Source organism: Megascapheus bottae, chromosome 13 (assembly GCF_031878675.1).
Source record: "Megascapheus bottae isolate mThoBot1 chromosome 13, mThoBot2.hap1, whole genome shotgun sequence".
In the NCBI taxonomy this organism is placed as follows: domain Eukaryota; kingdom Metazoa; phylum Chordata; class Mammalia; order Rodentia; family Geomyidae; genus Megascapheus; species Megascapheus bottae.
This window is the reverse complement of record NC_143521.1, coordinates 32419694-32446850: the sequence shown is the minus strand read 5'-3', so window position 1 is coordinate 32446850 and position 27157 is coordinate 32419694. Positions and strand designations below refer to the sequence as shown.

The following is a 27157-nucleotide window of genomic DNA, read 5'->3' as shown; positions in this document are numbered from 1 at the left end:
CCCTAAGTATCTACAAAATTGACCTGGGAAAGTCTTCTGTTGATGAACAGATTATATTATGTGAGCAGTAAGAATAAAGCCAGGCGCCTCACACCTGAAATCCTAGCTTTTCAGCAGACTGAGATCTGAAGACCACAGTTCAAAGCTAGCCTGGACACAAAAGTCCATGAGTCTATCTCCAATTAACCACCAAAAAACCGGAAGTGGCACTGTGGTTCAAGTGGTAGAGCGCTGGCCTTAAGCTGAAGAGCTCAGGAATAGGGCCCAAGCCCAGAGAGTTCAAGACCCATGACCAACCAAAAATTAAAAAAAAAAACCAAACTTGAAGAGTAATGTTAAATCATTAAGTCATTCAAGATAAATTTCATTCCTTGCATAATGTTAGCAGAAAATAGGTGAGTTCATCTATTCTGAAAGCAAGGAGAATAACTGCTTAAATGAAAAATTAAAAGACAATAAACATTCTATGCAGTGCATCACATAATATCTGTACAAATATAATCATGTAAATATGTAAATCTTTCAGAAAGATGAATATTTTGATAAGAGAAATAGAAATAAAAGGATTGTCCTACTAATCATTTTATTTTTTTATTTTTATTTTTTTATTTTTTGCCAGTCCTGGGATTGAGCTTAGGGCCCGAGCACTGTCCTTGGACTTTCTCAAGGCCAGAGCTCTACCACTTGAGCCTCAGCACAACTTCTGGCTTTTTTCTATGTATGTGGAACCACTAATCATTTTAAAGTATGATGTATACATTGTACAATCCTGGCATAACTTGGTGACTCTAAGATCACACAATATGGGACAAGATGTACAATAATCATCTTAGTTAAAGTCAAATGGAAATGTCTGACCAATGTTTCAGAATGTTAAGGTAAAAATTCTTCTAAAAGAATTTTAAAATCAAAGGAATCCTTTCTACCCATCTACTTATATAAGCTGGGATTTATAAATACACTTCTAAAGCACCACTGGAGTGACACAAGAATCCATCTGATTCAATCCTTTTGATGTTCTCTCTCTCTGGATAAGGATCTTTTTATTAGTGTCCTTCTTAAAAACATTTTACTGTGCTGTCTAGACTTCAAATGGAGGAGACAGGCTTGTTGATACTGGATAACCAATTTGTCTTTTCTTAGAAGTACATGAATGGGTAATGTAGGTTCATTTTAAATGCCATTAATCAATACTAAAGCACAGGTACTGTCAAGTTATGAGGGGTCAACCTATGATATTTTTACTACAAAGGAGCCAAAAAATACCCATACAACCATCCTGATTTTCATATCAAGTATTACATTTAATAAAGTATATGAGATATCTAACACTTCATTCTAAAATAAGATATGCATTATATGATATGGTCCAACTATAGTCTAGTGTTCTAAGGAAAGGTGGGCCAGGCTGTGATGTTATGTATAGAATATCTAGAATAAATGCTGTGTGCGCGCACGTTAGTCCTGATCAGAGACTAATGCTTTACCACTTGTGCCACAGCTGCATTTTTGGCTTTTTGGTGATTAACTGGAGATAGAAGTCTCATTGACTTTCCTTCTTGGGCTGGCTTTGAATAGCCATTATTTTTTGCCTCTCAGCTAGGCTTGCAGCCATTAGTTAATGGTGCCCAGCCACTTTTTTCTTTTTCTTTTTTTCTTTCCTTTTTTTTTTTGCCAGTCCTGGGCTTGGGCTCAGGGCCTGAACACTGTCCCTGGATTTTCTCAAGGCTAGAGCTCTACCACTTGAGCCACAGCACCAGTTCTGGCTTTTTGCTACGTATGTGGCACTGAGGAGTCGAACCCAGGTCTTGGGGCATGCTAGGCAAGCACTCTACCACTAAGCCAAACTCCTAGCCCTCTTTTTTTTTTTTAAAAAAAAAAAAAAACAGGTTCTGCCTTTATCAGCTCATGATCAGCTAGAAGGTGAGTATTAGTAACTGTTAAATGATAGAGTCTGTTCCTGAAACACAGGAAGCCAACCTCTCTTCCCGGATGTGAATATGTGCAACAGATAATATGCTATAGAATATCCAAGGCTTGTTGAACGACTTTCTAATTTTCTCCTTCTTGGCTTTCTTTCACACTAAGAAAGATCAGAGTAGTGATCTGCTTCAGTGAATAACTTCTCCACTCAGGATAAGTAGAAAGCCCAAGCAATAAATAAAATTTGATTAGAACTATGAAGATGTCAGCAATTAAAAAAAAAAAAGGTGAGGTGCCAGAGACTCAGACCTGTAATACCAGTTCAGCTACTCAAGAAGCTGAGATCTGAGGTTCAAAGTTCAAAGCCAGTCCGAGCAGGAAAGTCTACAAGACTCTCATCTTCAAATAAATAGCCAAAAAAAAAACAATGCTGGAACTGGAGCTATGGCTCAAGTGGTAGAGTGCCAGCCTTGGTGGAGAAAGGACAACACACAGGCCATGTTCGAGCCCTAGGAATGGTGTGTGTGTTCACCTGCACATGTTCCTATCAACAGTAATTTTTCCAGTACTCTGAGAATAATTTCTTTCCTTTTGATTCTGGTCCTTGAGATTCATCTGCTCAAAGCTATTGCTCTATCACTTGAGCCACAGCTCCCCTTCTGCCATTGTGGATAGTTAAATGGAGATAAGAGTCTTATGGACTTTATTGTGCACATTTGTTTTGGATCATGATTCTCAGATCTCAGTCTCCGAATAGCTAGTATTATAGGCATGTGTCACTGGTCCCAGGCCTGACCTGCTATGCTTAGCACTGTGAAAATGTTCTCATCCTTAGGAAATGATTTTTCTCGGTGCAGAAAATAACTGTGCCTAATTTTGAATTTTTACCAATAGCTGAGAGAACCAAGAGTCAATGTCAGTTGTCACTGCCCAAAGTTATACTGCATTTAAGAAGTTAGGCAGGGGTTGGGAATACAGCTTACTGGTAGACTGCTTGCCTAGCCATGCTTGAGGCCTTGAGTTCAATTCCCAGCATCATAAATTAGAGGGGAGGAAGATAAATGCTCTGTTTCAGATTTACAGAAGTAGAACTTTATTGATTGAAAAAATATATATACAAAACAAAGCCTAGTCAAGTCAGTCCATTTCATATACTTAATGTTCACACATAAAAATGAAAATGTCAGGGCCAGGAGTTTGGCCTAGTGGTAGCGTGCTTACCTCAGTGTTTCATATATAGGAAAATCTGGAAGTGGTGCTGTGGCTCAAGTGGTAGAGCTCTAGCCTTGAGAAAGCCCAAGGACAGTGTTTAGGCCCTGGGTTCAAGCCCCTGGACTAACAAAGTAAAAGAAAAAGGAAAAGGACAATGTCTATTTTTTTTTTATGCTTAGAATATTTCACATTAAGTGGTAACTTTTTTTTTTTTTTCTGGTCCTGGGGCCTGAACTTGGACTGGGTGATATCCCCGAAGTCCTTCTGTTCAATGCTAGTACTCAATCACTTGAGCCACAGTGCCACTTCCAGTTTTTTCTGCCTACTAATTGGCGATTAGAGTCTCACAGAGTTTCATGTCCAATCTGGCTTCGGACCACAATCCTGAGATCTCAGCCTCCTGAATAGCTAGGATTACAGGTCTGAGTTACCAGTGCCTGGCCAAGTGGTAACTTTTAGTGAAATTCCTTCCCCACATATTTTTTTCCACACATTTTTTAACCCCTATGATATAGGATTTAAGGTGAATTAAATAAAACACATCTATGTACATACACACCCTCTGTATTAATGATAACATATCTAAAGCATCTTCCTGAGACAGTGTAAAGAGACAAGAGATGATTCTGTTCAGCCAGATGGGCATAATACAAAGTGTCTCTGGCAGGAGTGATCTTTTTACTCATGCAACACATCTGACTAGAAAATACAAGTCCAATTGTTAGAACTGCCTTGGCTGCTTCTGAGTTCTAAGCCTACCATTGGAAGAACTGATTCTTCTAGTGGTAGAACACTAGCCTCAATTAGAGAAAGCCAAACTAGAGGTCAAGGCTTTAAGTATAAGCTCCACTACTGGCGCACACACACATAAAGAGACCCCAACTCATAATGATTGATAAAGTCACCCCAATACTACAATACATTTGATTCATACTGCAGCCTATTCAAATGAAGCTTTTCATTAAGTTAAAAGTATTGGCTCCTACATAAGGACACAATCTGTCCTGTCTTATATTACTGTCTACATATTACATGAAATTTTCTTTGCATCATGACTTCCTATCTTTGTCCTCATTCTTTCCTGTCCTCTACCAGAGAAAACACTGGGGGAAAAAAGCAGAAAAAGATTGAAAGCTAATTTATAGAACTGTAAGCAAGGCAGGATGCAACATCATTTCCTTTTTTGTCTGTGAGGGCTCCCCACGAGTTTTTAAGAAAAACACATCATGCTCAATTCAAAGGAGACCCTTCTACAGAAAACATTACAAAAGAGAGAGGAGGACAGAGTTTCTATTCTACTGTTACATATAGACAAATATAGAGGCTTAAAAATCCTCAAAAGACACATACACTCCAGTTTAGGAAGCTGAAGGCTGTGAACCTCCATTCTCACTTAATCCACGCCTTGTTTTGCATTTCTCACAGGTAAGCAGGCAGTGCCTAGAAGAGAAGGGAGAACAGGTGCTGGGTTGTACAATGGATGCTGTAGTCTTTTTTTTTTTTGCCACTCCTAGGGTTTGAACTCAAGGCCTGAGCACTATTCTTGGGCTTTCTCAAGGCTAGAATTCTACCACTTGAACCACAACATCATTTCCGGCTTTTTCTATGTATGTGGTACTGGGGAATCGAACCTGGGTCTTTGGGCAGGCTAGGCAAGCACTCTACCACTAGGCCAAACTCCCAGCCTGGATGCTGTAGTCTTAACGCACTATTACTTTGGGCCATTTTGTAAAGTTCATTAGCCTCACTTTTTCAGGAATAATTCTGTCTCTGTCTCTTAGTCTGTCTCTCTCCCTCCCTTCCTTCCTCTTCTTCCTCTCTCTCTCTCTTCTCTCCTTCCTTCCTTTCCTCCTCCTCTCTCTATTTCTTTCCTTCTTTTTTTCTTTTCTTCCTTCCTGTCATTATTGGCTTTAATTTAGGCTTGGGTGCTGTGTTTAAATCAAGCACCATCACCTCCCTCAAGAAGTTTCTGGAGTGCCACTTGCCTGACCATTTCCTCAAACTCTACATAGGTGCTCAGTTCTTTTTCTTTACTAGAAGACCTGACTGCTCTGTGAATGACTGTCTCTAAGATGATCAGGTAAGGGTCCTTTACAATGAGGCCTGCTCATTGGTCACCAGCCCAGAGTGAAGCTTTTGTGGCTTCATGTGTGTGGGCAAAAGAATCATACAACACAGGCTCTAAAGGACCCAAAAGACCATTCACTAGCACCACTTCCTTCATGAAGGAAAGTGAAATGTAGATTCCAATCTGTTTGTAATTGTTCTGGAAGCCAAAGTGGAGTAATAGCAAAAGAAACTCTGAGCTGGGTGCCAGTGGCTCACACCTGTAACCCTAGCACCTCAGGAGGCTGAGATCTGAGGATTGCTATTTGAAGCCAGCCAGGCATGAAAGTCCTGTAAGACTTTTATCTTCAATTAACAACTTAAAAACAGGAAGTGGAGCTGTGGCTCGAAGTGGTAGAATGCTTGCCTTGCGTGAAAAAGCACAGAGACAGTGCCCAGGCCCTGAGTTCAAACCCCATGACTGAAAAGGAAGGAAGGAAGGAAGAAAGGAAGGAAGCAAGCAAGCAAGCAAGCTAGCTCCTACAACTGAAGAAGAAGAAGCAGTCAACAAAAATTTCTCCTTTGCTAGTATTGCCTTTTCTTACTTGCCCTGCACACTGCAGCATCCTGCAGTCACCTCCTCTCCAGGAAGCTGATCCTAAAACACAGCTGTGCAGGGACAGGCTGAGACAAGAGTTGTCTGTAAATATGGAGTGAATGGCTCTCTTGCAGTTTGCTGCTTTAATGGAAGGGTTAAGGGTTTGGAAAAGAACTGGATTAGGTGAGCCCTTGGCTCTCAATGTCACCTCTGAAGATTCTGCCTCTGTCTGGGCTGCAGGTGGCTCATGAGGAAGAGACCAAGTTCAAGGCTCTGCTCCCCCCCCCACCCCACTGCCGGACTAGAGGACATGGCTTTTCAAAGTCACAGAATTAGAAAGAGAACTGGGCACCCTGACTTCCAGCCCAATGTTTCTTTCACATAGAATACACAGCGGCAAATGTGGGCTCTTTAGAGAAAAGTGGTCCCAACACTGAGTTTTCTGATTAACCACTTCTATTCTTCACAGCACCCCATGGAAACAGTGGTCCTGGTCATCATTTTATGCAGGTATATGTTCAAGGAAACAGATTAGAGGGTTCAAGAAACTTGGCTAAGGGGCTGGGAGTTTGGCCTAGTGGTAGAGTGCTTGCCGGGCATGCACAAAGACCCAGGTTCAATTCCTTGGTACGACATACATAGAAAAGCTGGAAGTGGTGCTGTGGCTCCAGTGGTAGAATGCTAGCCTTGAGGAAGGCCCAAAGACAGTGTTCAGGCCCTGAGTTCAAGCCCCAGGACTGGGGAAAAAAAAGAAAAAATGTAAAAAGAAACTTGGCTCAGGTCACACAGCTTCGTCGGCAGAAGTACTCCAACAACAGAGGCTGCGGCGCTGCTTACTTCCCCGAGGGAGAATCACAGAACTTATTAGCACTCTGAGAAGTTTTGCAGTAAAGAAGACATTAAATTCTCTGTAACTCAGTGCTGATAGAAGCCATGTTTGCTCATTAAGGTAAGGTCATCTCCCTCTACCCCACCCCCACCCTGGCCCCCAGGGCTTGAGTAACAGGGACTGCAGGCATGAATCACTAGTGCCCAGCTTATTAAGTTATATTTTTAAGGGCCCTGCATAAGGCCCTGAATACTGTCAGCGCATATTAGTCATTGCATATATCTTGAGTAAATGAAATAGGTAACTAAATTATGCATTTATTAGAAATAGCCATTTTTCTTCTTATAATGAACTTCATTACATATTACAAACCTGTTATGTTCTGGACCAAACCCGGCCCCACGCAGCTGATCTTCAAAGGAATGGAATTTTTTTTGGCATACTCCTATGTATGATGCCTTTCCCAGGCCAAATCCTATGAGACCAGCAACTATAAAATCAGGTTAAGAAATAAGATTGTTGAGAGGGTTATAATCTTGTCCATGACCTTTCTTTTTTTTTTTTTTTTTTTTGTCTGTCATGGGACTTGAACTCTGGGCTTGGGTGGTATCCCTGAGTTCTTCAGCTCAAGGCTACCACCCTACCCCAGGGGCCACAGCACCACTTCTGGTTTTCAGGTGGCTAATTGGACGTAAGAATCTCACCCACTCCAGTGCTCTGGCTGGCTTTGAACAGCGATACTCAGATCTCAGCCTCCAGAGTAGCTAAGATTACAGGCATGAACTGCAGCCCCCCTCCCCACTCCCCTGTTCTTTTAGAACTTTCCACTGGCCTAGAACCATTTCCCCAATGAATACTGATGGGCAACTGTGTACATCTTGCCTAGCTCTGGCTTTAAAGAGAAATTCACTGTTAAGCTGTTACTCAGAAAGAACTGAAAGAACTCAATGCAATGTAGTAAACAATGGTGACATTTTTCAGTCAATATGGGCAATTCGGTTTGGCTAGACTTTCATATTTCCAGTTCTTATAGACATCTCCTTTTTAAAAATATATCTGCTAAAAAAAAAAGTATATCTACCATTTTTCTTTTTACTTCCATGACTTACGTGCAACTTTAGGCAATGATCCAAATCTTGGATTAGCTGACAAGTAACCTAGGAAGTAATATGTATATGTCATTATTTCATTTTATCATATATTTAAATTTATAAAGAAAACTAACTAAATTATAAAGAAAACTTAAGATATACAGTCAATATACATATATTTTAGAAAAAATTATGATTCAATTTTGGCTGGATTTATAACTCTAATAGCAATTTTAGATGAATACTAGCTTTAAAGTTAGAAAAGAATAGGAAACTTATAATTCAATCCTGATTTAAACTGAGTTCAAAGACAGTGCTCTCCCCACTTTTAAAGCAACTCCATTCAGAAAGTTTCATTTAGACAGAATAATGGCCTTCTAAAGAGATCCACATCATAATTTTGTGTGTGCATATGCTGGTCCTGGGCCTTGAAATCAGGGCCTGGGCACTGTCCCTGAGCTTTTTTGCTCAAGGCTAGTGCTCTATCACTTAAGCCACAGCACCTCTGCCAGCCTTTTCTGGGTGGTTTATTGGAGATCAGAGTATCGTGGACTTTCCTGCCTGGGCTGGTCTTGAACTATGATCCTCAGATCTCAACCTCCTGAGGATCACAGGTGTGAGCCACAAGCACCTGGTCATAATTTTTAGAAACTGAATATGTGCTATTTCATAAAGGGGAATGAAGGCAGAAAAGGAAGATGCTTCTAGATGGTCCAGGTAGGTTCAACACAATTTCAACAATCCTCAAACATAGAAGACACTGGACAGATTAGAGAGCCAGCAGTGACAGAAACATCTGCCTCAACCTGACTGGCTTTAAGAGCATAAGAGAACACCTACTAAGGAACATATGTGGCTTCTAGCTAAAGAGAGAATGAAAACCTACAAACTGCCAAAAGAAACACAACTGGACCAGCGTCTGGATCTTAACCCAGTCAGACCTCCTTTGGACTTCTGGCCTCCAAAACTGTAAGATGATAAATCCATATTGTTTTAATTTTTTGTTGTTGTTCTTTTTGGAAGCATTGGGTATTAAACTCAGGGCCTCATGCTTTCTAGGCAAGAGTTCTGCCAGGTGAGTTACTCCCTAGTCTGAATCAGTATTGCTTTACGTTGTTGTATTTGTGGTAATTTCTTATAGCAGCTGTACAGAACTAATATACAATCCTGAAATCCTTTTACAGATGTAAGAGATGATAGATTTCTAGGTAGTATTTATAAAACAGTTTATAGGCCATCTGGTCACATTTTATTTTGTGTAAAAAGTGGTCTGATAAATGCGTGCTACTGATTAATGAATATATTTCTGTAAAAATACTATCTTCATGCACTGCTGGTGGGAATGTAAACTAGTTCAGCCACTCTGAAAGGCAGTTTGGAAGTTTCTTAAAAAACTGAAAACAGATCTTCTCTACAATCCAGCCATACCACTCCTGGGCATCTACCCTGAGCATCATAACCCGGGATATGATAAGAACATGTTCATCTCTGCACTACCCAAGTGATGGAAACAACCCAGATGCCCTACTGCCAATGAATACATACAAAAACTATGGTACATATATACAATGGAATTCTACATAGCCAACAGACAATATAAAATAATGGCATTCTCTGGGAAGTGGATGAAACTAGAGTGAATCATGTTGAGTGAGATAAGTCAAGACTAAAGGAACAAAAGGCACATGATATCCTTAATATGTGATATTAGATCCAAACAGTACAAGAGCGATGACTCAATATTCGGGTACCCAATGTTATAGACATGGACTTGGAGATATAAACATAACTACATAGACATAAAAATCTATGATGGGCTATATACTCTATAGACATAATGTTTTATTACATAGATTAATATATATCTTTGACATAAAACATAATTTTAATTATGTTCTAAAATCTATGTGCCAGTGATTATATAGAGATTCCCTTTTTGAATACTTGTTTGTTAAACATGACATTTGAAATATGATGTAAAAATCAATGTTAATAAAATCTTAAAAAATAAATTTAAAAAAAGAGTTAAAAAAATATACAGGCCGGGAGTTTGGCCTAGTGGTAGAATGCTTGCCTAGCATGCACAAAGACCCAGGTTTGATTCCTCGGTACCACATACATAGAAAAAGCCAGAAGTGATGGTAAGGCTCAGGTGGTAGAGCTGTAGCCTTGAGAAAGTCCAAGGACAGTGCTCAGGCCCTGAGCTCAAGCCCAGAACTGGCAAAAACAAAAAAACAAAAAAACAATCTTCATGGGCTGGGAGTTTAGCCTAGCATGCACAAAGACCCGGGTTTGATTCCTCGGTATCAAATACATAGAAAGAGCTGGAAGTGGTGCTGTGGCTCAAGTGGAAGAGCATTAGCCTTGAGAAAGCCCAAAGACAGTGCTCAGGCCCTGAGTTCAAACCCCACAACTGGCAAAAAAAAAAAATGCTATCTTCAGGGCCAAGAGTTTGGCCTAGAGGTAGAGTGCTTGCCTAGCATACACAAAGGCCCAGGCTCGATTCCTCGGTACCACATACATAGAAAAAAAGCTGGAAGTGGTGCTGTGGCTCAAGTGGTAGATCCCGGGCCTTGAGAAAAATTCCAAGGACAATGCTCAGGCCCTGAGTTCAAGGCCCACAACTGGCTAAAAAAAAAAATGCTATCTTCAGCTAGGCACTTATAGTCTCACAGATTTAATTTTAGCTACTCAGTAGGCTGAAATCTGTGAATCAAAGTTTGAAGCCAGCCAGGGCAGGAGTCTCATATCATTAATGAATCACTAAAAAAAGCCCCAGTAGAGCTGTAGAGCTGTGGCTCAAGTAGTAGAGGACCTGCTTTGAGCAAAACAGCTAAGGGTCCGTGCCCAGCCCCTAGACTCAAGGCCCAGTACTTTCTCTACCCAATGCTATCTTCAAGTTGTAAATGTAATCCATATCTAATGCAGAATCTTCATGCATAAGAATAATACTACAGGAGATTTGTTCTAGACACATGGCTCATATGGGCTTTGAGATTACACACACACACACACACACACACACACACACACACACACACACACACACACCATCTAGGATATTTCCCCCTCATTTCTTTAAAAATTTTGGTAATTAATTTGGGCCAGAAGTTTGGCCTAGTGGTAGAGTGCTTGCCAAGCATGCACGAAGACCCGGGTTTGATTCCTCGGTACCACATACATAGAAAAAAGCTGGAAGTGGTGCTGTGGCTCAAGTGGAAGAGCATTAGCCTTGAGAAAGTCCAAGGACAGTGCTCAGGCCCTGAGCTCAAGCCCAGGACTGGCAAAAAAAAACAAAGAAAGAAAAGAAAATTTGGTAATTAGCAGCATTCAATAAAATGGGCTTAAACAGAATGAGGTACTTTATATGTGGGTTCTTTATTATATTATGTGTGTTGGCTGGCAGGGAAAGACAAGGAGAAAGGCAGGAATTGGTAGGAAAACTTAAGAGGCAAGACAAAGTCTTGTGGGGTGATCAAGGTGGTGGTAGATCTTATGGTCTTGGGGACATTCCTCAGGGAATGTAGCATCTCCAAGACAAATGACTTGGTGGCCAGAGCTTGGGATGGGTTTTACCTCTCTGCCTGGCGCACGTCTGGACAGTGAAGGGTCAGGCTAGCCCTGGGAAACACAGTAACTTAATACAGAGAAAGAAGCCTATGGCTATTGTAACACATTTTTACAAACTCAGTAGCTGAAAAAAGCACAACTTTATTACCTACAGTTTCTAAAATCAGACTAACTGGGTTAAAACAAGGTAGTAACTAACTATATTCTTTAAATGGGTTTTCTTTCTGGAGACTTTAGGGTTTCTGTCCTTCACCCCCATTGCTCCCCCCACCCCCATCCATATTATAGAGAACCACCATAGTCCTCAGTTTGTATCCTCATTCTGGATCTTCAAAGCCAGTTGATTCTTTATGGTGCCACCTCTCTGGTTCTGCCTTCTAATCCCCTTTGTCATTTTTAATTTTGATTATGTTGCCCCCCCCAGGACAATGTTAAAATCAACTGATAATTCCATCTACAGCTTTAATTTGCTTTTGTCAGGCAATCTTATAGTCACTCATTTTGGGTTAAGATCTCTTCTCAGGGTGGAGTTAGGGGTGATGACTTAGGCTAAAAATAGGCAAAAAAATCCTTTACCAAAACCAAAACCAGTAAGTAGTGCTGTGGCTCAAGGGGTAGGGCGGTAGCCTAGAGTTGAAGAGCTCAGGGACAACACCCAGGCCCAGAGTTCAAGTCCCATGACTGACCAAAAAACAAAAACAAAAAAACCAAAACCAAAACCAAGATGTGCCTGGTAGGCAAAAAGCTGCTAGAAAGGTCACAGAAAGCTGAGCTCTTGGAAGTTTAAGCATTTAAAAGCATTGACTCTTACCTTGGTGGACAAGTCCCTGGGTGACAAGCATGCTTATAAGAGAAAAAGGCAGAGCTGTAAAACAAAAACACCCTTCAATACTGGCATCTTAACATCTGGCCTCTCACCTAGAAGTCATAGACAGTAACTCCAGCTTTTCCTCTTGCCTTCGTTGGCAGTGAGTTTTAATCACTTGCTATTTTGCTCATTCAACAAATACTTTTGAAACTTTGCATGGAGAGTTTTCTTAGGATCTGACCCAATCACTCAGCTGAACACACGGAAATAAAAAATCCTTTTCTGTTCCATCTCTGGCGTTCATGCTGACCAAATACAGTAAAACTCATGACTCTCATCACTGCATGTGCTGCAGGCAAATTAGGGCCCATGTTGTGTACTTAACTGTTGTATTTAAGAGTTGTACTATTTTTTTCCCTCCCTCCCTCCCTCCCTCCCCCCACCCCACCCCTTTCTTCTTTCTTTTTGTGATGCTCCTCAGACCTGAACTTGAGCTCTTGCTTAGCTTTTCCACCTAAGGCTGGCATTTTACCATTCCAGCCATACCTCTAGTTTTTTCTTGTCTTTTGTTTGTTTGTTTTTGCCTTTTATTTCTGATACTAGAGATTGAATCCCGAGTACTTGCAATAAGCAAGTGCTCTACCATTTGAGGCATACCTCCAGCCTAGGAGCTGCCTTTACATATATAGCTTCATATTTACTCTTTATTTCCTCTTTTCCTTTCCTCTTTTTTGCTTCTTTTCCTTCCTTCCCCCTCCCTTCCTCCCTCCTTCCTTCTTTTCTCTATTCTTTAATTCCTCTTTCCCTCTGTACCTATCTTCTTTTATTTTTGACATAATCATGTTACATAGCCCAGCAGGCTTTGAACTTGGGATCCTCTGGCTTTAGCTTTCAAGTGCTGGAATTACCACTTGGTACCTCTAAGCCTGGATGTTTTTGCATTTCCTTCCTTCCTTCCTTCCTTCCTTCCTTCCTTCCTTCCTTCCTTCCTTCCTTCTTCCTTCCCTCCCTCCCTCCCTCCCTCCCTTCCTCCCTCCCTCTCCCTCCCTCTTTGCCAGTCCTGAGACTTGAGCTCTGGTCCTGACCACTGTCCTTGGGCTTTCTCAAGGCTAGAGCGCTACCACTTTAGCCACAGTACCACTTCTGGCTTTTTCCTATATATGAGGAATCAAACCCGGGTCTTCCTGCATGCTAGGTAAGCACTCTACCACTAGGCCAAACTCCCAGCCCACTGCTTTTACATTTTCAACCCAACAGAATTCTATTAAAATTGTTAAGAAGTTAGCCAGGCTCCTAAAGAGCCTTATTTAAATTCATTAATTCTGAAAAATAATCTCTTTATACATTATTTATCCATTTTCCCTCCTTATCTCCTAGTCATTTAAAATGTACAAACATGGATTTTTATCATTGAATATTTCAGCAGATAATTGTGAAGAACAAGATCATTCTCCTGCATAATCACAAACCATTAGCATACAAAAATTTATGTTCCTTCAACAGTTATGATCATGAAAAAATGATACTGACTGACATAAAAATCTGTGCTTAAAATTTTCCAACTGGCCCCACAATGTCTTTCATATCTTTACATTTTTCTAAGGCAAAAAAAAAATCAAGGGTCATGCATTATATTTGCTTCCTAATCTGCTTTTATCTAAGACTGCTCCTTGTGATTCTTGTCTTGCATCACATTCTCCCCTCCACTCCCACAATTCGGATTTTTTTGCCTGTAGATTACAAGACTGTGTTCATGTGAAACATAGGCAGTGTTTACCCACACTTTGTTATTGTAGGGAAGTTAAGACTGTAAAATGCAGTTTTTAGTTCTGTAAAAATGTGTTCAAAGCTGGGTGGGGCGGCTCATGCCTGTAATCCTAGCTACTTAGGAGGCTGAGATCTGAGGATCAAGGTTCAAAGCCAGCCCAGGCACAAAAGGACCTGATAATCTTATCTCCAAATTAACCTCTAGAAAATGGAAAGTGGGGCTTGGCTCAAGGGATAGGGTGGTAATCTTGAGCTGAAGAGCTCAGGAACATCGTGCAGGCCCAGTTCAAACTCCATGATAAAAAAAAATGTGTTCAAGGATTTCTTCCAAAAGCAAAGAGGAGTGAAAAACATCTGTTCTTAGCAACCAAGACAAGCCACATGAAACCCATTTTTCCACTCACAGATAGTGAGCAAGTGGCAGGAAAATGGGTCAAACTGGTGGGAAAATGGTTTTCCTGCAGCTCATTTAAAATATTTGCTCATAGGCTGTCAAAAAAGATGAATCTCTGGAAGCACAATCAGTAAAGATGGTAAGGCCAGGGAATATTAACTTCTAGGAGGAGTTACCTCTCACACTGTTGATAACAAATTTGAGTGACTTATACAATACTGGGGTTGAGTCTATAGGCTTTATTGTACTATTTTCAAATGGTGAATCATTCATTTTATTTTAATTGGAAGAAACCTGAGGAAACAGATTGCTTCTGAATAAAAAGCTTGCATGGCTTTGTGGAATAGAAGGAGAGTCCAGAACAAGGCAGCAACACAGCAAAAAGGAGATGCAGAGATAAACGTTAACAGAACCCTGCCACTGTCCACCTGATCAAGAAATATTTATGAGGTATTTTTCTATGTGTAAGACATTATCCAAGGTGTTGTTATAAAGCTCCAGACTGGTCTGACACTATGTCTGAGCTGTGTGACTGACACTCACAACTCCTGGATAGTTAAGTTCTGTATGATATCCTTGGTACATGTTCCTTTTCACATGAGGGCAAGTTATGTGTGTATAACTTTTTTGCTAAGTGAGGTGAAGTGTTCTGTAATCAGATATTATATCTGTCCCCTCAAAGAATCTCAACATGGATTGAATATTCTAAACATCTCCACATGTATAAGTTTTTTAGGGAATTATGTAAAATCTCTCACCCCCAAACAAATCCTCATTACAATCCTAACAGTATACAGTTAAGAGCAGTTTATTGTAGAGTGTTAATTAAAATGAAGAATACAATTACCTCTCTTCCAGAAACTTTCTTCCTGACATTCTCGAATAATCTTGGCAATCTCTGCTTTATGGATGTGCATTTTTGATTTTGGACAGAACAACAGGCTCTATAGGGGACAATATAATAAGTTAATGGAGATAATTAAAACGGGTGTACTGGCATACTCTGCTAATCACCACATGTGGGAGGCTAAAGCAGCATAATCCTGAGTTTGAGTTCAGTGAGATTCTAACTAAAAACAAAAACAAACAAAAAAGGAATCACCACTGACAAAACCTGAAATCACAAGAAAATCTTTGTTTTGTCTGGAGCCAGTGGTGCCACCCAGCTGAAGAGCACTTTTGACTAGTGAAAATTTCAACTTACAATGGTTTATGGGGATGTAACCCCATAACGTCAAAGAGTACCATCATATTTGTTCTTGCCTGGGCTGTGGCTACAGCCGAAATAAGTCTTCTACACACACACACACACACACACACACACACAACTATCACAATTCCTGTGAGTCCTGAAGGCAGGATAAGAGCTTTTCTTCTACACACACACACACACACACACACACACACACACAAACACACACACACACACACAACTATCACAATTCCTGTGAGTCCTGCATGCAGGATAAGAGTTTTTTCAGAGTCTCTTTTAAGGAGCTCTGGTGACTGTTTTCTGTAGAGCCATAAATGTTTCACAGTTCTCCATTTCAGAGGCAGCTCAGGTGAGCAAATTCTCCTTCTTGTTACTTGTCATCATTTGTTTATTTGTTTCTCCTATATTTTGCTCGTCAAGTATTATCTCCTCCATAAGACAAAAAGAAAAGCTGAGAAACCACAAATCTCATTTACTTATCATGTATATACTCCAGATGATGCATAATATCCATCCCTAACAAGTTGGGAAAAATGTGCTCATGTTAATGTTTGGTCCTCTATCTGATGGCTAATTAGTAATTAAGGACTCTGCTTCACCGACAGCAGCATCTGTCACCAACATATGCTCACATGACTACTCTCAGTAACCAACATGTAAAAATAACCACAGTGCATCATTCTATTTGAGGCAATGAAGGGGTTGGCTCTGCCACATACAATTTTTTCCATCACCAACAGCCTCCATGAATTCCTGGAACCTGAACAGCAAAGAGTTTGTAAATAAGAAAGCAAGGGGTAAATAAACTTGAAAAGTCTTTTTGTCAAGATATCCCCAAATCACCTTTCCCTTTTTCATTTCACTTTACCTGCCCCAGCCCAACTCAGGTAACTATGTGAAAGTTCCATAAGATAGCAGACCCTCAAGTAAAAATATACCTTCTTGCCCAGTGGTGGGAAATGGTGATCTTTCTCTTGATTTCCATGGGTAGACACTGATGCCATGATGATTCTGTCCTCACTTCTTTCTTGTTCAGTCCTCTGGTTAGAGTCTACAGAAAGGAAAGAGTAACACTGTACTATGGCTGAATGTCTGCATATCAATGATTTATAAATCAAGGCCCAAGTATCAAGGTTACTTATTTGGAGAACTTATTTGCATTTGCCTGAATCTGCCACCACCTGCAAATCTGATTTCTAAAATTCTCTCTTGTTCTCTCTCTCTCTCATGGTGTCCAATTAGAGGTAGAGTAGAGTCACTCTGTACAGGTGCCTATAAATTGTGCCCCGAAAGGTATTTTAATGTATTACAAACTCCTTAACTGTACAACAGTTAGCAGGATCTATTATTATGGGCCCAGCCTGAGGATGCAAGAGGTAATTAAGCTGAAGTCACTGCTGAAAGAGTTCACGATTCGAAGGGAAACACAGCAGTCCCCAGTTGTTCAGGAGAGAAGGGATGCTGCCTCTCCTGAGGGAAGGAGAAAGAAAGAGCTGGCCTGTTCCGTCAGGAGTAACGATTCCTGCGATTTCAGATGTACAGGGGGTGGGGGCGGGTTTCAGGGACGCGGAGACCGATCGGGAAGGTAACAGACCCGCCTGGGCGACTGGCTGCAGCCGGGGAACGATCCCGGCGGGGGGAAGGTGGGACTGGGTGTCTGCGGGAGCCAGCCCTGGCATTCATTCGCCTGAAGAGACGGAAACGCTGCGGGATTCGGCCCCCGAGCCTGGGTGCAGGACCGAGCGCGGAGACGAGCTTGGGGAACGCCACCCCAGGGCGGAGGCACGCAGCCAGGAGGCCCCGCGCAGCCCGCGGGCACCAGAGCCGCGTGGGGACGGGCGGCGAGCGCCGTCCTGCGCGCGGGGAAGCCGCTCCGGGGCTGGAGGCCGACGGCGGCCCTCCTCCCCGCCCCGCTCCCCGGCTCCCCGGCTCGGGGGTCCCGGGAACAGACGTCAGGCAGCCCTCAGGACCCACCCCACCCCGTCGAGGGGGGCGCAGGGGCGGGGGAGACCCCATGTCCAGGAGGTCTTTGCCGATGTTACACTGGTTCTGCTTGGCCAGTCCTCAGGCCAGAAGCTTGGGGTCCCCGTGACCCAATTACTTCTCTCCCCCTTCCCCTCCCCCTCGCCTCCCATTTCCCCCTCCCCCCAATCCACACGCCGGGCCCCGGCGGTCCGGGCCCGCGCAGGTCCGGCCTGCGCCCTGCCTTCTCCGCCCTGGGAGGTGGGGGAGGTGGGGAGGATGGGGTGGGATGGCCCGGACGACGCCGGCAGGTGGCAGGGGCGGCGGGAAGGGGGGGGGGGACATGGCAGGAGGGGAGGACTGAGGTCACCGTGCTTCCGAGGGTGGAGGAGCCGAGGGGCCGGAACCGCCGCCGGCGTCGAGCCCCCGACCCCGGCTGGGCCCAAGGGGGTCGGTGGTGCCGGGAGCCCATGGACTCGGGGACCCCGGGCCCGCAGAGCCGGCGGGGTGGGGGAGGGGGGCCGGCCCCGCACCCCGAGAAAGCCAGCCGAGGCCTCCGGCCCAGGCTGCCTCCGCCGCAGCCACCCGGGTCGCCTCCTGGGCCCCCCAGGGTCCCTCCCGGGCCCTCACCTCCTTCTGCTGTCGCTGTCAGCTGCACGGGCCCTCCTCCTTCTCCGAGCTCCTTCCCCGTCCTTTTCCTGCTTCTTCAGGCTCCGCCCCCGCCGTGTGCGGGGTGGGGACTCCCCTCACCCCCCCACCCCGCCCGCACCTCCCCACCCTGCCCTGTGCGTGACAGCGAAGACTGACAAGGCTTTCCAGAACCGCCCCACGCCCCTCCCCGGCACCTAGCAGAGCCCCTCCCTCCTCCCCCTCCCTCCCCCTCCCCCTCCCTCCTTCCCTCCCTACCCCCCTTTCTTCCTTCCTTCTCCTTCTTCTTCTTCCCAACTAGGTATTTCCAGCCATCTCTCTGAAGTCCTGCTCATAGACCCTGAAGGGTGAATAATTTTCTTGGAAGATCTGTTCCCAGGGAGCAGTTCCCAGGTCAGGAGTTTGGAGTCAAACACGGGCTGTGTGGCCCCCTAGCCTTCCCCTGGAGGGGCTTTGTCCTCCCCACTTTTTCTGCTCCTAACCTTTGACCTTGCTAGTTTGGAAAGAGATTGTGAATCATATATGTGGGCCCTTGTACTGCCTTCCCCTTTCCTGCTGTCCTGATTGCCCTTCCCTGCCATGCCTCTGGTCCAGCCCTATCCCAAGCTCATCCCTCAATATCCCCTACACTCTGGGCTATTTTCTGTTCCTCATGTTCACTCAGCTTTTCTTTTCTTTCTATATCTATCTATCTGTCTGTCTGTCTGTCTGTCTGTCTGTCTGTCTGTCTGTCTGTCTATCTATTTATTTCCAGTCCTGAGGCTTGAACTCAGGGCCTGAGCACTGTCCTTGGGGCTTTTCCCTCGAGGCTAGCGCTCTGCCACTTGAGCCACAGCACCATTTCTGGCCTTTTTCGATGTATGCATGCTAGACAAGCACTCTACCACTAGGCTAAACTCCCAGCCCTCAGTTTTTGTTTTTTGATGCCAGTACTGGGTCTTAAACTCAAGTCCTCCCTCTGTTGCTCAGATTTTTCACTCAAGATGGGCCTTGAACCACTTAAGCCATGCCTCTGGTTCTGGCTTTTGCTGGCTGACTGGCTTCAACTTGTGATTCTCAGACCTCAGCCTCTTGAGTAGCTAGGATTACAGGTGTGAGCTCCTGGTAAGCAGCTCACTCAGCTCTGTTCTACCTGAGGCACCCTCCCACTACCTGGATTCTCAGTGGGTTCTGCCCAGATATGTTCCTACCCAGGCTTCCCAACATTTCCTCAGGATGGCCTCCCTTCCCCACCAGCCTGGCTTAAACAGGCTGGCTTTCTTCTCTTGTAGTACAGAATGCTATTGTTTTCTCCCACAGTACTTGTCACATTATGTACTTAATTCATGTCTATGTGTAAGAAGGAAAAAAATCTAAATAAACTCTCAATTTCCCTGGCTTTTGATGTACTTCAAAAAAACCCCACAAACTTTCTAAGTCACACAAATTCATACCTGTACTTTAACCTTTGGATCAAATTTCTGCTCAGTTCCACATGTAGACATGTTAATCATTTAAAGAATGTTTGGAATTAGTCATACAAGATTGTTAACCCTTGATACAAAATGATTTCAACTCGAAATATGCCCCTTTCTCTGAAAGCCATACAACTGCCTTTGCTATAAACCTTGATGAGTCCTCTCCCAGCCCTTTCCTTCTCCCCAAACATAACTGATGGTTGTAAAAGACACAACCTGCAAATTGAAAGCCCTATATAGTCTTCTAAAAGCACATGTCTTCTAAAAACAGATGCTTCCCTATAACCCAAAGGAAGATTCATTCTCAGCCCAACAGCCTCTTCCCCTGTTCCTACTTTCTGTGACAAGCTAACCTAGACCCCTGCCCTGCCTGACTTCACTCTTTCTGCCTAATAAAAGGAGACCTCAGTTGTACGAGAGAATATCATTGTCTCTGCTGTAAGGCTCTAAAGTCCCTTGTAGGCTTTTACCCCAAATAAAAGTCAGTAGGTCTGTTTAGTTAGCTTTCTGCCCTTTTTAATTCTTTGTTGTTGTTGCTGTTATTCCACTTGGGCTTTAGCACCACTTCTGGCTTTTTTTCTATGTAGGCGGTACTACGGAATCAAACCCGGGTCTTCATGTATCCTAGGCCAGCACTCTACCACTAGGCCAAACTCCTGGCCCTATTCTAATATCTTTATGATTCAGTTTCCTTACACCCCTAACTTTACCTTCTTAGCATCTCAGGATATAAAAAGATATTTGTAGAATGAACAAACTAATAAATGAGCCAAGGTTAAGGACACTTGCTGTGTTGGATTAGTGTCCTCCAATAGATTGCTAATTGTTAAGTTCTGGCTTATGGTGTTTTATTTTCCTTTTAACCCTTTTAATTATGAAACTAAAGGGGATCTTGCATTGGGTTACCAGAAATCAGAACTAAATAAGCCTTTGCCATTTTGTAGTCTGAAGAGATCAGCTTTCTAATTAGTTTTGTGTCTTAAATAAATAATCCTCCATTACACAGAAATGTAACTTCTAGCATTTGTCCTACAGCATTTTGCAGTAGTACACGCTTGATTTCCATCTCTATTTCTCTCAGGAATGTTCCAAGAAATTACCTTAAATAACTAGAAGTAATCTATGCAATGTGTAAGGATTGAGTAGAGACTTGGCATTTCTGATTTGTTCAAGCATTGTTGGAGGCATGAGCAGAGGACTATGAGCAAGAAAAGCCTGGGCCCTTCTCAAAAGGATACCTCCCCTCCTGAGGAATTAGCATTGGAGAGCTTAGGCCTGCCCTTACAAGTCTGTAATGATGTGTTGAACAGAGTTTAGCAGACTCAAGCTTACATTCTTTCACTCTTTTTACATCATCCTCAGGCAGGCAGTATTCAAATTCTTAGCAGGGCCTGCCAAGCCAACACCTAGAACCACCAAGGGCCCAGTGGAAAGTTCTCTTCTCACATGTTTTTGCATGAACTGTAGCTAAGCCTTTATTCATCGTTCTCTTCTTTTCTACATTTCTATTACTTAAAACAGCAACAACCAAAAAACAACACAAAACAAAAAACAAACCCTCAGCCCTAAGGTTACCTCTTGCCTGGACTCAAATTTAGTTTTCCACCTTCTGTGCTGCCCTGCCATTCTGGCATGACTGCCTGTTATGCTGTCCCTGTGCATATTCGTATAGCTGCTAAATGTTACATTCATTACATATATTAAGCACTCTATGCCAGGTACTTTTATTATTCTACTTTCTGTTGCTGTTCTAAAGCAGTGAAGGCTGGGTGCCAGTAGCTCATGTCTGTAGCTTGTACCTGTAATCATAGCTACTCAAGAGACAGATCTGAGGATCATGAATTGAAGCCAGCTCAGGCAGGAAAGATCATGAGACTCTTATCCCTAATTAACCAAAAGAAAAAAGAAAAAAAAAAAGGTCAGAAATTGAGCTGTGGCTCAACTGATAGAGCCCTAGTCTTAACAAAAAGAGTTCAGGGACAGTGCCCTGAGTTCAAGGCTTAGTATCAGCACAAAAAAACAAATCAATAACAACAAAAATAGAAGAAACATGGCAGGCTGGGTACTTTATGAAGAAAAGACATTTACTTAGCTCTCAGTTTTGGAGGCAGGAAGTGTAAGATTAGACAGCACAATTGGTTCAGCTTCTGGTAAGTGCTTAATGGTAGGTGGTTTCATTTAGAAGAATTTAGGAGCCAGGAAGCAGTCAGTTCCATAACTGTTCCATACTGTTGTGGGATTAACTGGGATCCCCAAAGGACTACCTTAATCCCCTCTACAAATAGCATCACCTCCCAACACTCCACGTCCTTCCTTCTTTCTCCCTTTCTCTCTTTCTCTTTCCTTCCTTCCCTCCCTCCCTCCCTTCTTCCCTCCCTTCCTTTACCCCTGTCCTTCTTTCCTTCCTTCCTTTTCCTTTTCTCTTTCCCTCCCTCCTTCCCTTCCCTTCCTGTCCCTTATATTCCTTTCCCTACCCTAAAAATTTCCCTCTTTTTCTTTCTTCCTCCTTTGTCTTTCCTTACTCTCTTTCTTTCCTCTGTCTTGTGGCTCTGGGCTTGAATTTCCAGACTTGACCTTGCTTAGAAGTGTTCAATCTCCTACCTTAAAAAATAGTCATAGGCCTTTTAAAACAAACCTAGAAATACATATTACTATTCAAACTTTACATTTACGAAAACTTGGACATAGAAAAGATAAGTTCCATGGCCAAGGTTGTAGCTGGGAAGTGGCAGCCCCAGGATTCAGGCCACCATGATGGGGTCCAGGACTTGTGTTCATCGTTTGTACTACATGTTCTATGTCCAGAATATCTATTTCAGTCTGTCTCCTCACATAGACTAAAATATAACAAGAGATAAGATGGATGCCTAACCAGTTAGGAAGGGGGAGGGACGCACAGCCTGCAGCCTAGGGGAGGTGGGAGGGGGCAGTGCTGAGCTTTAAGCCCTGTGTGGAATGGAGTAACACAAAATGCAAGCCTGGTTCTGGTGGCTCACACTTCTAACCCTGGCTACTCAAGAGGCCGAGGTCCTGAGGATCTCACTTCAAAAGCTATCTCAGCAAGACAGATCCAAAAGATTTTTTTTTTTTTTTTTTTTGCCAGTCCTGGGCTTGAGCTCAGGGCCTGAGCACTGTCCTTGGACTTTCTCAAGGCTAGAGCTCTACCACTTGAGCCTCAGCACCACTTCTGGCTTTTTTCTATGTATGTGGTACCGAGGAATCGAACCCGGGTCTTCATGCATGCTAGGCAAGCACTTTAACCACTAGGACAAACTCCCGGCCCCGGGTGGCAGACTTTTAAAAAATTAATTTACTTTATTGTTATTATAGAGGTGATGAACAGAGGGGTTCCAATGACATGAGTGAGGTAATGAGTACATTTCCTTTTGTACAGTGTTTTCTGCTCCCTCATTCTTTCCCACTCCCTCCCTAAATCTAATTGATTGATGTCTGAGGAAAAACTAATAAAACTCTTTAGAGAGATGAAGTCAAAGCCTAACAAAATGAGTACTAGGAAATGGATACTTGCAAGGGGGTGGGGAGTGGGACGGTGAAGGAGAGTAGAATGAGCAGGGGAAATGAGAATGCAGCCAATAATGCATTGCATATGCCACAAAACTGAGAAAAATAAGGGAAGAGTATGAAGATGTTGAAGGGATTACACAGATCAAGATGCTCTGTATACATAAAATGCTTTGTTAAATAGTAAAAAAAATTCTAGTGCTTGCTTAGCATGCACGAAGACCCAGGTTCAATTCCTTGGTACCACATACATAGAAAAAAAGCTGGAAGTGGTGCTGAGGCTCAAGTGGTAGAGCTCTAGCCTTGAGAAAGTCCAAGGGCAGTGCTCAGGCCCTGAGATCCCCCAGGACTAACAAAAACAAATAATACATAACCTAAAATTTAAGAAAAGTTAAGGAAAGGGCAGGATGGAGGGGTGGGTGGGAATGTTAGAAGAAGTGACATTTGGTCAAGAGACACTGTATGCATAAACTGCTCTATTGAATGGCAAGTTCATACAGTTACCTAAAGAAAAGGAAAACATGTCGAAAAAGAAAGACTTCCTGTTAGAAAAGAATTTTCTAGAATCATCTGCTACCCAGCCAGTATGTTTGATTCACTCTCCTCCAGGTGCTCCCTCCTTCCTGCCTCCTGGGCACCCTCGCGCTGTGCCCTGCACACCCTGCCCTAGTCAGCTCACACCTACCCCATGCTTCTCACTGGAGATACCACAGAACCTAGGAATTCAGGACCTGGCTCAGAGTTCCAATTAGTGGGCCTGGAGATGAAGGATTGTTTGGGACAGAGCCTGACATTTCGGTAGCTAAGGGCTTGCTTTAATTTTTTTGGAAGCAAATGTGCTGACTTTTATTGTTTTTTGAATTCACTTCTTTTGCTTATGTGATATCAAGGAATAGAACACAGGGCCTCATGTATGCCAGGCAAGCACTCTACCAGGAAGCCACATTCCCAGCCAGCTAGGAGCTCTTGAACTATTTGCTCCATTTGCCCTGTGTGCTCCACTCTAACTAGCTTTTTATTTGCCTCCACTGTAGGACACAGGAGACCGGAAGGAGAGCAGGAACTGTGTTCTTCACTATCCTGGCTGTGCCTGGAAAACCACACTGAGCTAGCAAGTGCTGCTGTGTGTTCTCTGGCAGTCAGAATGAATGATAAGTTTTCTCCCTGCCTCATTTCAAGGAAGTTGGCACCAGCGTTCCTACCTCTAGGCTGGTTAACGACTTGGCACTGTAGGAATCTATAGAATTCAGAAATGAAGCATGGAACTAACATTTAAAAAAACCACCCCTGGGCTGTATTTTATTGAGGGACCCTGTCCCCCACTGAGAGAAGCGTCGGGGGGATCCTGGAAGGAAGGTGTAGGAAGTTGTTTGAGAGGCTGAAAACGGGGTACAGGCATGTAGGTCCTCAGTCCCACTGCTGGCCTGAGGCAGAACCCTGAGTGAGCAGGTTCACCACAACCTTGACTCTCCCAGCCTGGTAAGGCCTGCTTGTGCATGCTTGTCTGGGCTTGAGATACCTTTTTGTATCTATCCACTTCTTTGGCATTATGAGTAAAGCTGGTATAAACACCCAGAAGCATGTTTGTGTGTGTGTGTGTGTGTGTGTGTGTGTGTGTGTGTGTGTTTCCAGTCCAAAGTCCAAAGTCTTTTTTCATCTTCATTTTTAAATTGTTATCATGAAAGTGACGTGCAGGGGGTTACAGCTACATGAGTCAGGTAAGGGTGCATTTCTTTTTGACAATGTCATCCCTTCCCTCCCTTTCTCCCAGTTTTTCCCTCCTGCCCCATTCATAAGTCGGACGGTTCATTTTCAACATAGTGTCTCGTGAGTCCCACTGTACATTCGTTCACCCTCTGTCCCTTTATTTCTTTGTCTTCATTGTCAGTCCAAAGTCTTTATCCAACCAATGGCCTGTTTTTCATCTGGCCGTCAAAGTGGCCACTGTGTGAAGAATGAAAAAGAAAAGAACCCCTCTACTGATCACCAGCCAAAGCACCAGTTGTTTCCAGTCCTGGCCCTGGGAAACCTCACTAGATATTTGCTATAAAGCTAGCCTTGAACTGAGATCCTTCTTGATTGCCACCTCCTGATCATTCCCAGCTTTCTTGAGGACCTGCAGTGACCCACCAGCTGGTGATTTCAGAAGATGGAAGGGGATGGGAGTCGGCAGGGGGCGGGAGGGGGGGGCAGTCATGGTTCCTCACGTCGAGGAACCTGGGCTCCTGGAAGTCATCCTCAGGCCACGTGGCCGAGGCTGTGAAGGTGGCGACTGACCTTGGCTGCCATCAGGTCGCCGGCGCCCACGTGTACCGGAACGAGGAGGAGGGGCGGTTGCCCTCCGTGAGAAGGTTCAGCAGAAGGTGGTGAAGCGCCAGGATCTCCTGGTCCTTGGACTCCCTGGACCTCTACCTTACTCACTGGCCACCGGGCTTCAAGCACGGGGCTGGCTATTTCCCTCTGGATTCAGCAGGCAACGTGACTCCCAGAGAGTGTTTTGGAACAGCTGGTGGATGAGGGACTAGTGAAAGCAATCCGTGCCTCCAACGTGCACCATCTTCAGATTGAGAGGCTCCTAAACAAACCTGGCTTGAAACACCAGGTCCAGAGCTTCCATACCTGATGTAGGAGAAGCTGATCCAGCGCTGCCAGGCCAAAGGCATTGTGGTGCCTGCCTACAGTCCCCTGGGGTCTCCTGCCAGACCCTGGGCCAAGCCCGGTGACCCTTCCCTTCTGGAGGACCCCAACATCAAGGCCATCCCAGCCAGGTACAACAAAACCTCAGCCCAGGTGCTGACCCCGTTCCCCAGGCAGAGGAATGAGCTGGTGACCCCCAAGTGTGTGACCCTGAGAACTTCAGGGGTTTTGACTTCGAGCTCAGCAAAGAGGACATGGCTACTTTAATGAGCTACAACCAGAGCTGGAGGAGCTGTGCCTGGGTGAGCTGTGCCACCCACAAGGATTACACCCCTTTTGAAGACAGTGTCCCAATGGCCTCATCACTTCCCCCCAGGCTCCACATCCTCCACTGCCTCGTGCCTCACTTCCTGAAGGACAAACCACACCTATGTCATGGAAACAACCCAGGAATGGTACCTCAACTGTTCTAGGTGTTAAGGGATAGAGCAATGGATCGAAAAGACAAAACTCACATCCTTAAGGGATTCAGTGGGAAGCAATACAAGATGACCAACATAAATAAGCAAATACGTAAATAAGTAAATAAATAAATAAGTAAAGCAAATAAATAGCTATCACACTGTGGCACAGTGGTGTAGGCTCTGGATCCAGATCTCCAAGGTCCAGTTGGGCTCCAGTGTTTACAGGATGTGTGGCATGAGTCACCTGCCAGGCCCCATTATGGGTCTTTTTTAATCTACAGTCCAGCAAGCTCTGACAGGTTCATCTGCACCAGGGCTGCTTAGGGGCTTGTGTTTTGGGGACCTTCTGTCCACCAGGCCTCCTTTGATTGTGGTAGGCCTGGTAATAAATGGTGCAGACTTGGGAATAAATATTTCTGTAAAACTCATAATGTTCTCACTGCCTTGATGGAACTCTACTGCACAGAGGGAAATATAATTACCTTGCTCTTTCCAGGGACATTTTACCATTCCTTATAGACTGCCACATGAATCACCTTCCTGGCAGGCTATCCTTAAATATACACTAATATAATCATGTCACAGTGAATATAACACTAGTGAATACCTTTCCACAAGGAAAGAGCTCATGTTGAATCCTGGTTTCAATGCTGGACAATACAGAATAAATAAGAGAGCAGGCAAAGCTGGTTTGGGAGAAAAATGGGCAGAGTCAGATCTTGACTTATATCTTTATAACATGAGATGGCTGTTGCTTGTAACAGAGGCAATTACAAACTATAGACTAGTTCAATCAGAGGAATTGTGGGAATGAAGACCTAGAAAGATAATTGTGTATGTGTGAATACATACAAGTCTTGGAACTTACCTGAAATGATAGCCTCAATCTAGCTATTGCTAGAGAAATATTTTTAATTATTATTATTATTTTTTTTTTGCCAATCCTGGGGCTTGAACTCAGGGCCTGAGTACTATCCTTGGGCTTTCTCAAGGCTAGAGCTCTACCACTTGAGCCA

At 43.7% G+C, this 27157-nt stretch overlaps 1 protein-coding gene and 1 pseudogene across 2 annotated transcripts; one reads left to right on the top strand and one right to left on the bottom strand.

The window, feature by feature from the left end:
- Positions 1-4354: 4354 nt before the first annotated feature.
- Ociad2 (OCIA domain containing 2) lies at positions 4355-16500 on the bottom strand. Of its 2 annotated transcripts, none has more exons than XM_090343625.1 (6): positions 16390-16500; positions 15086-15182; positions 12081-12134; positions 7718-7765; positions 6981-7098; positions 4355-4575 (listed from the first exon to the last, which is right to left on the bottom strand). In XM_090343625.1, exons 1-6 carry the CDS (start codon positions 16453-16455, stop codon positions 4494-4496), a joined length of 465 nt encoding a protein of 154 aa, XP_090199751.1. In that variant the 5' UTR covers positions 16456-16500; the 3' UTR covers positions 4355-4493. The 2 variants fall into 2 exon arrangements, with proteins under 2 accessions (XP_090199751.1, XP_090199753.1); XM_090343627.1 differs by having other exon boundaries at positions 12081-12112; positions 16390-16479.
- A 1383-nt stretch (positions 16501-17883) lies between these two features.
- Positions 17884-26150, top strand: LOC150055779 (aldo-keto reductase family 1 member B1 pseudogene; annotated as a pseudogene).
- The last annotated feature ends 1007 nt before the right edge of the window (positions 26151-27157 follow it).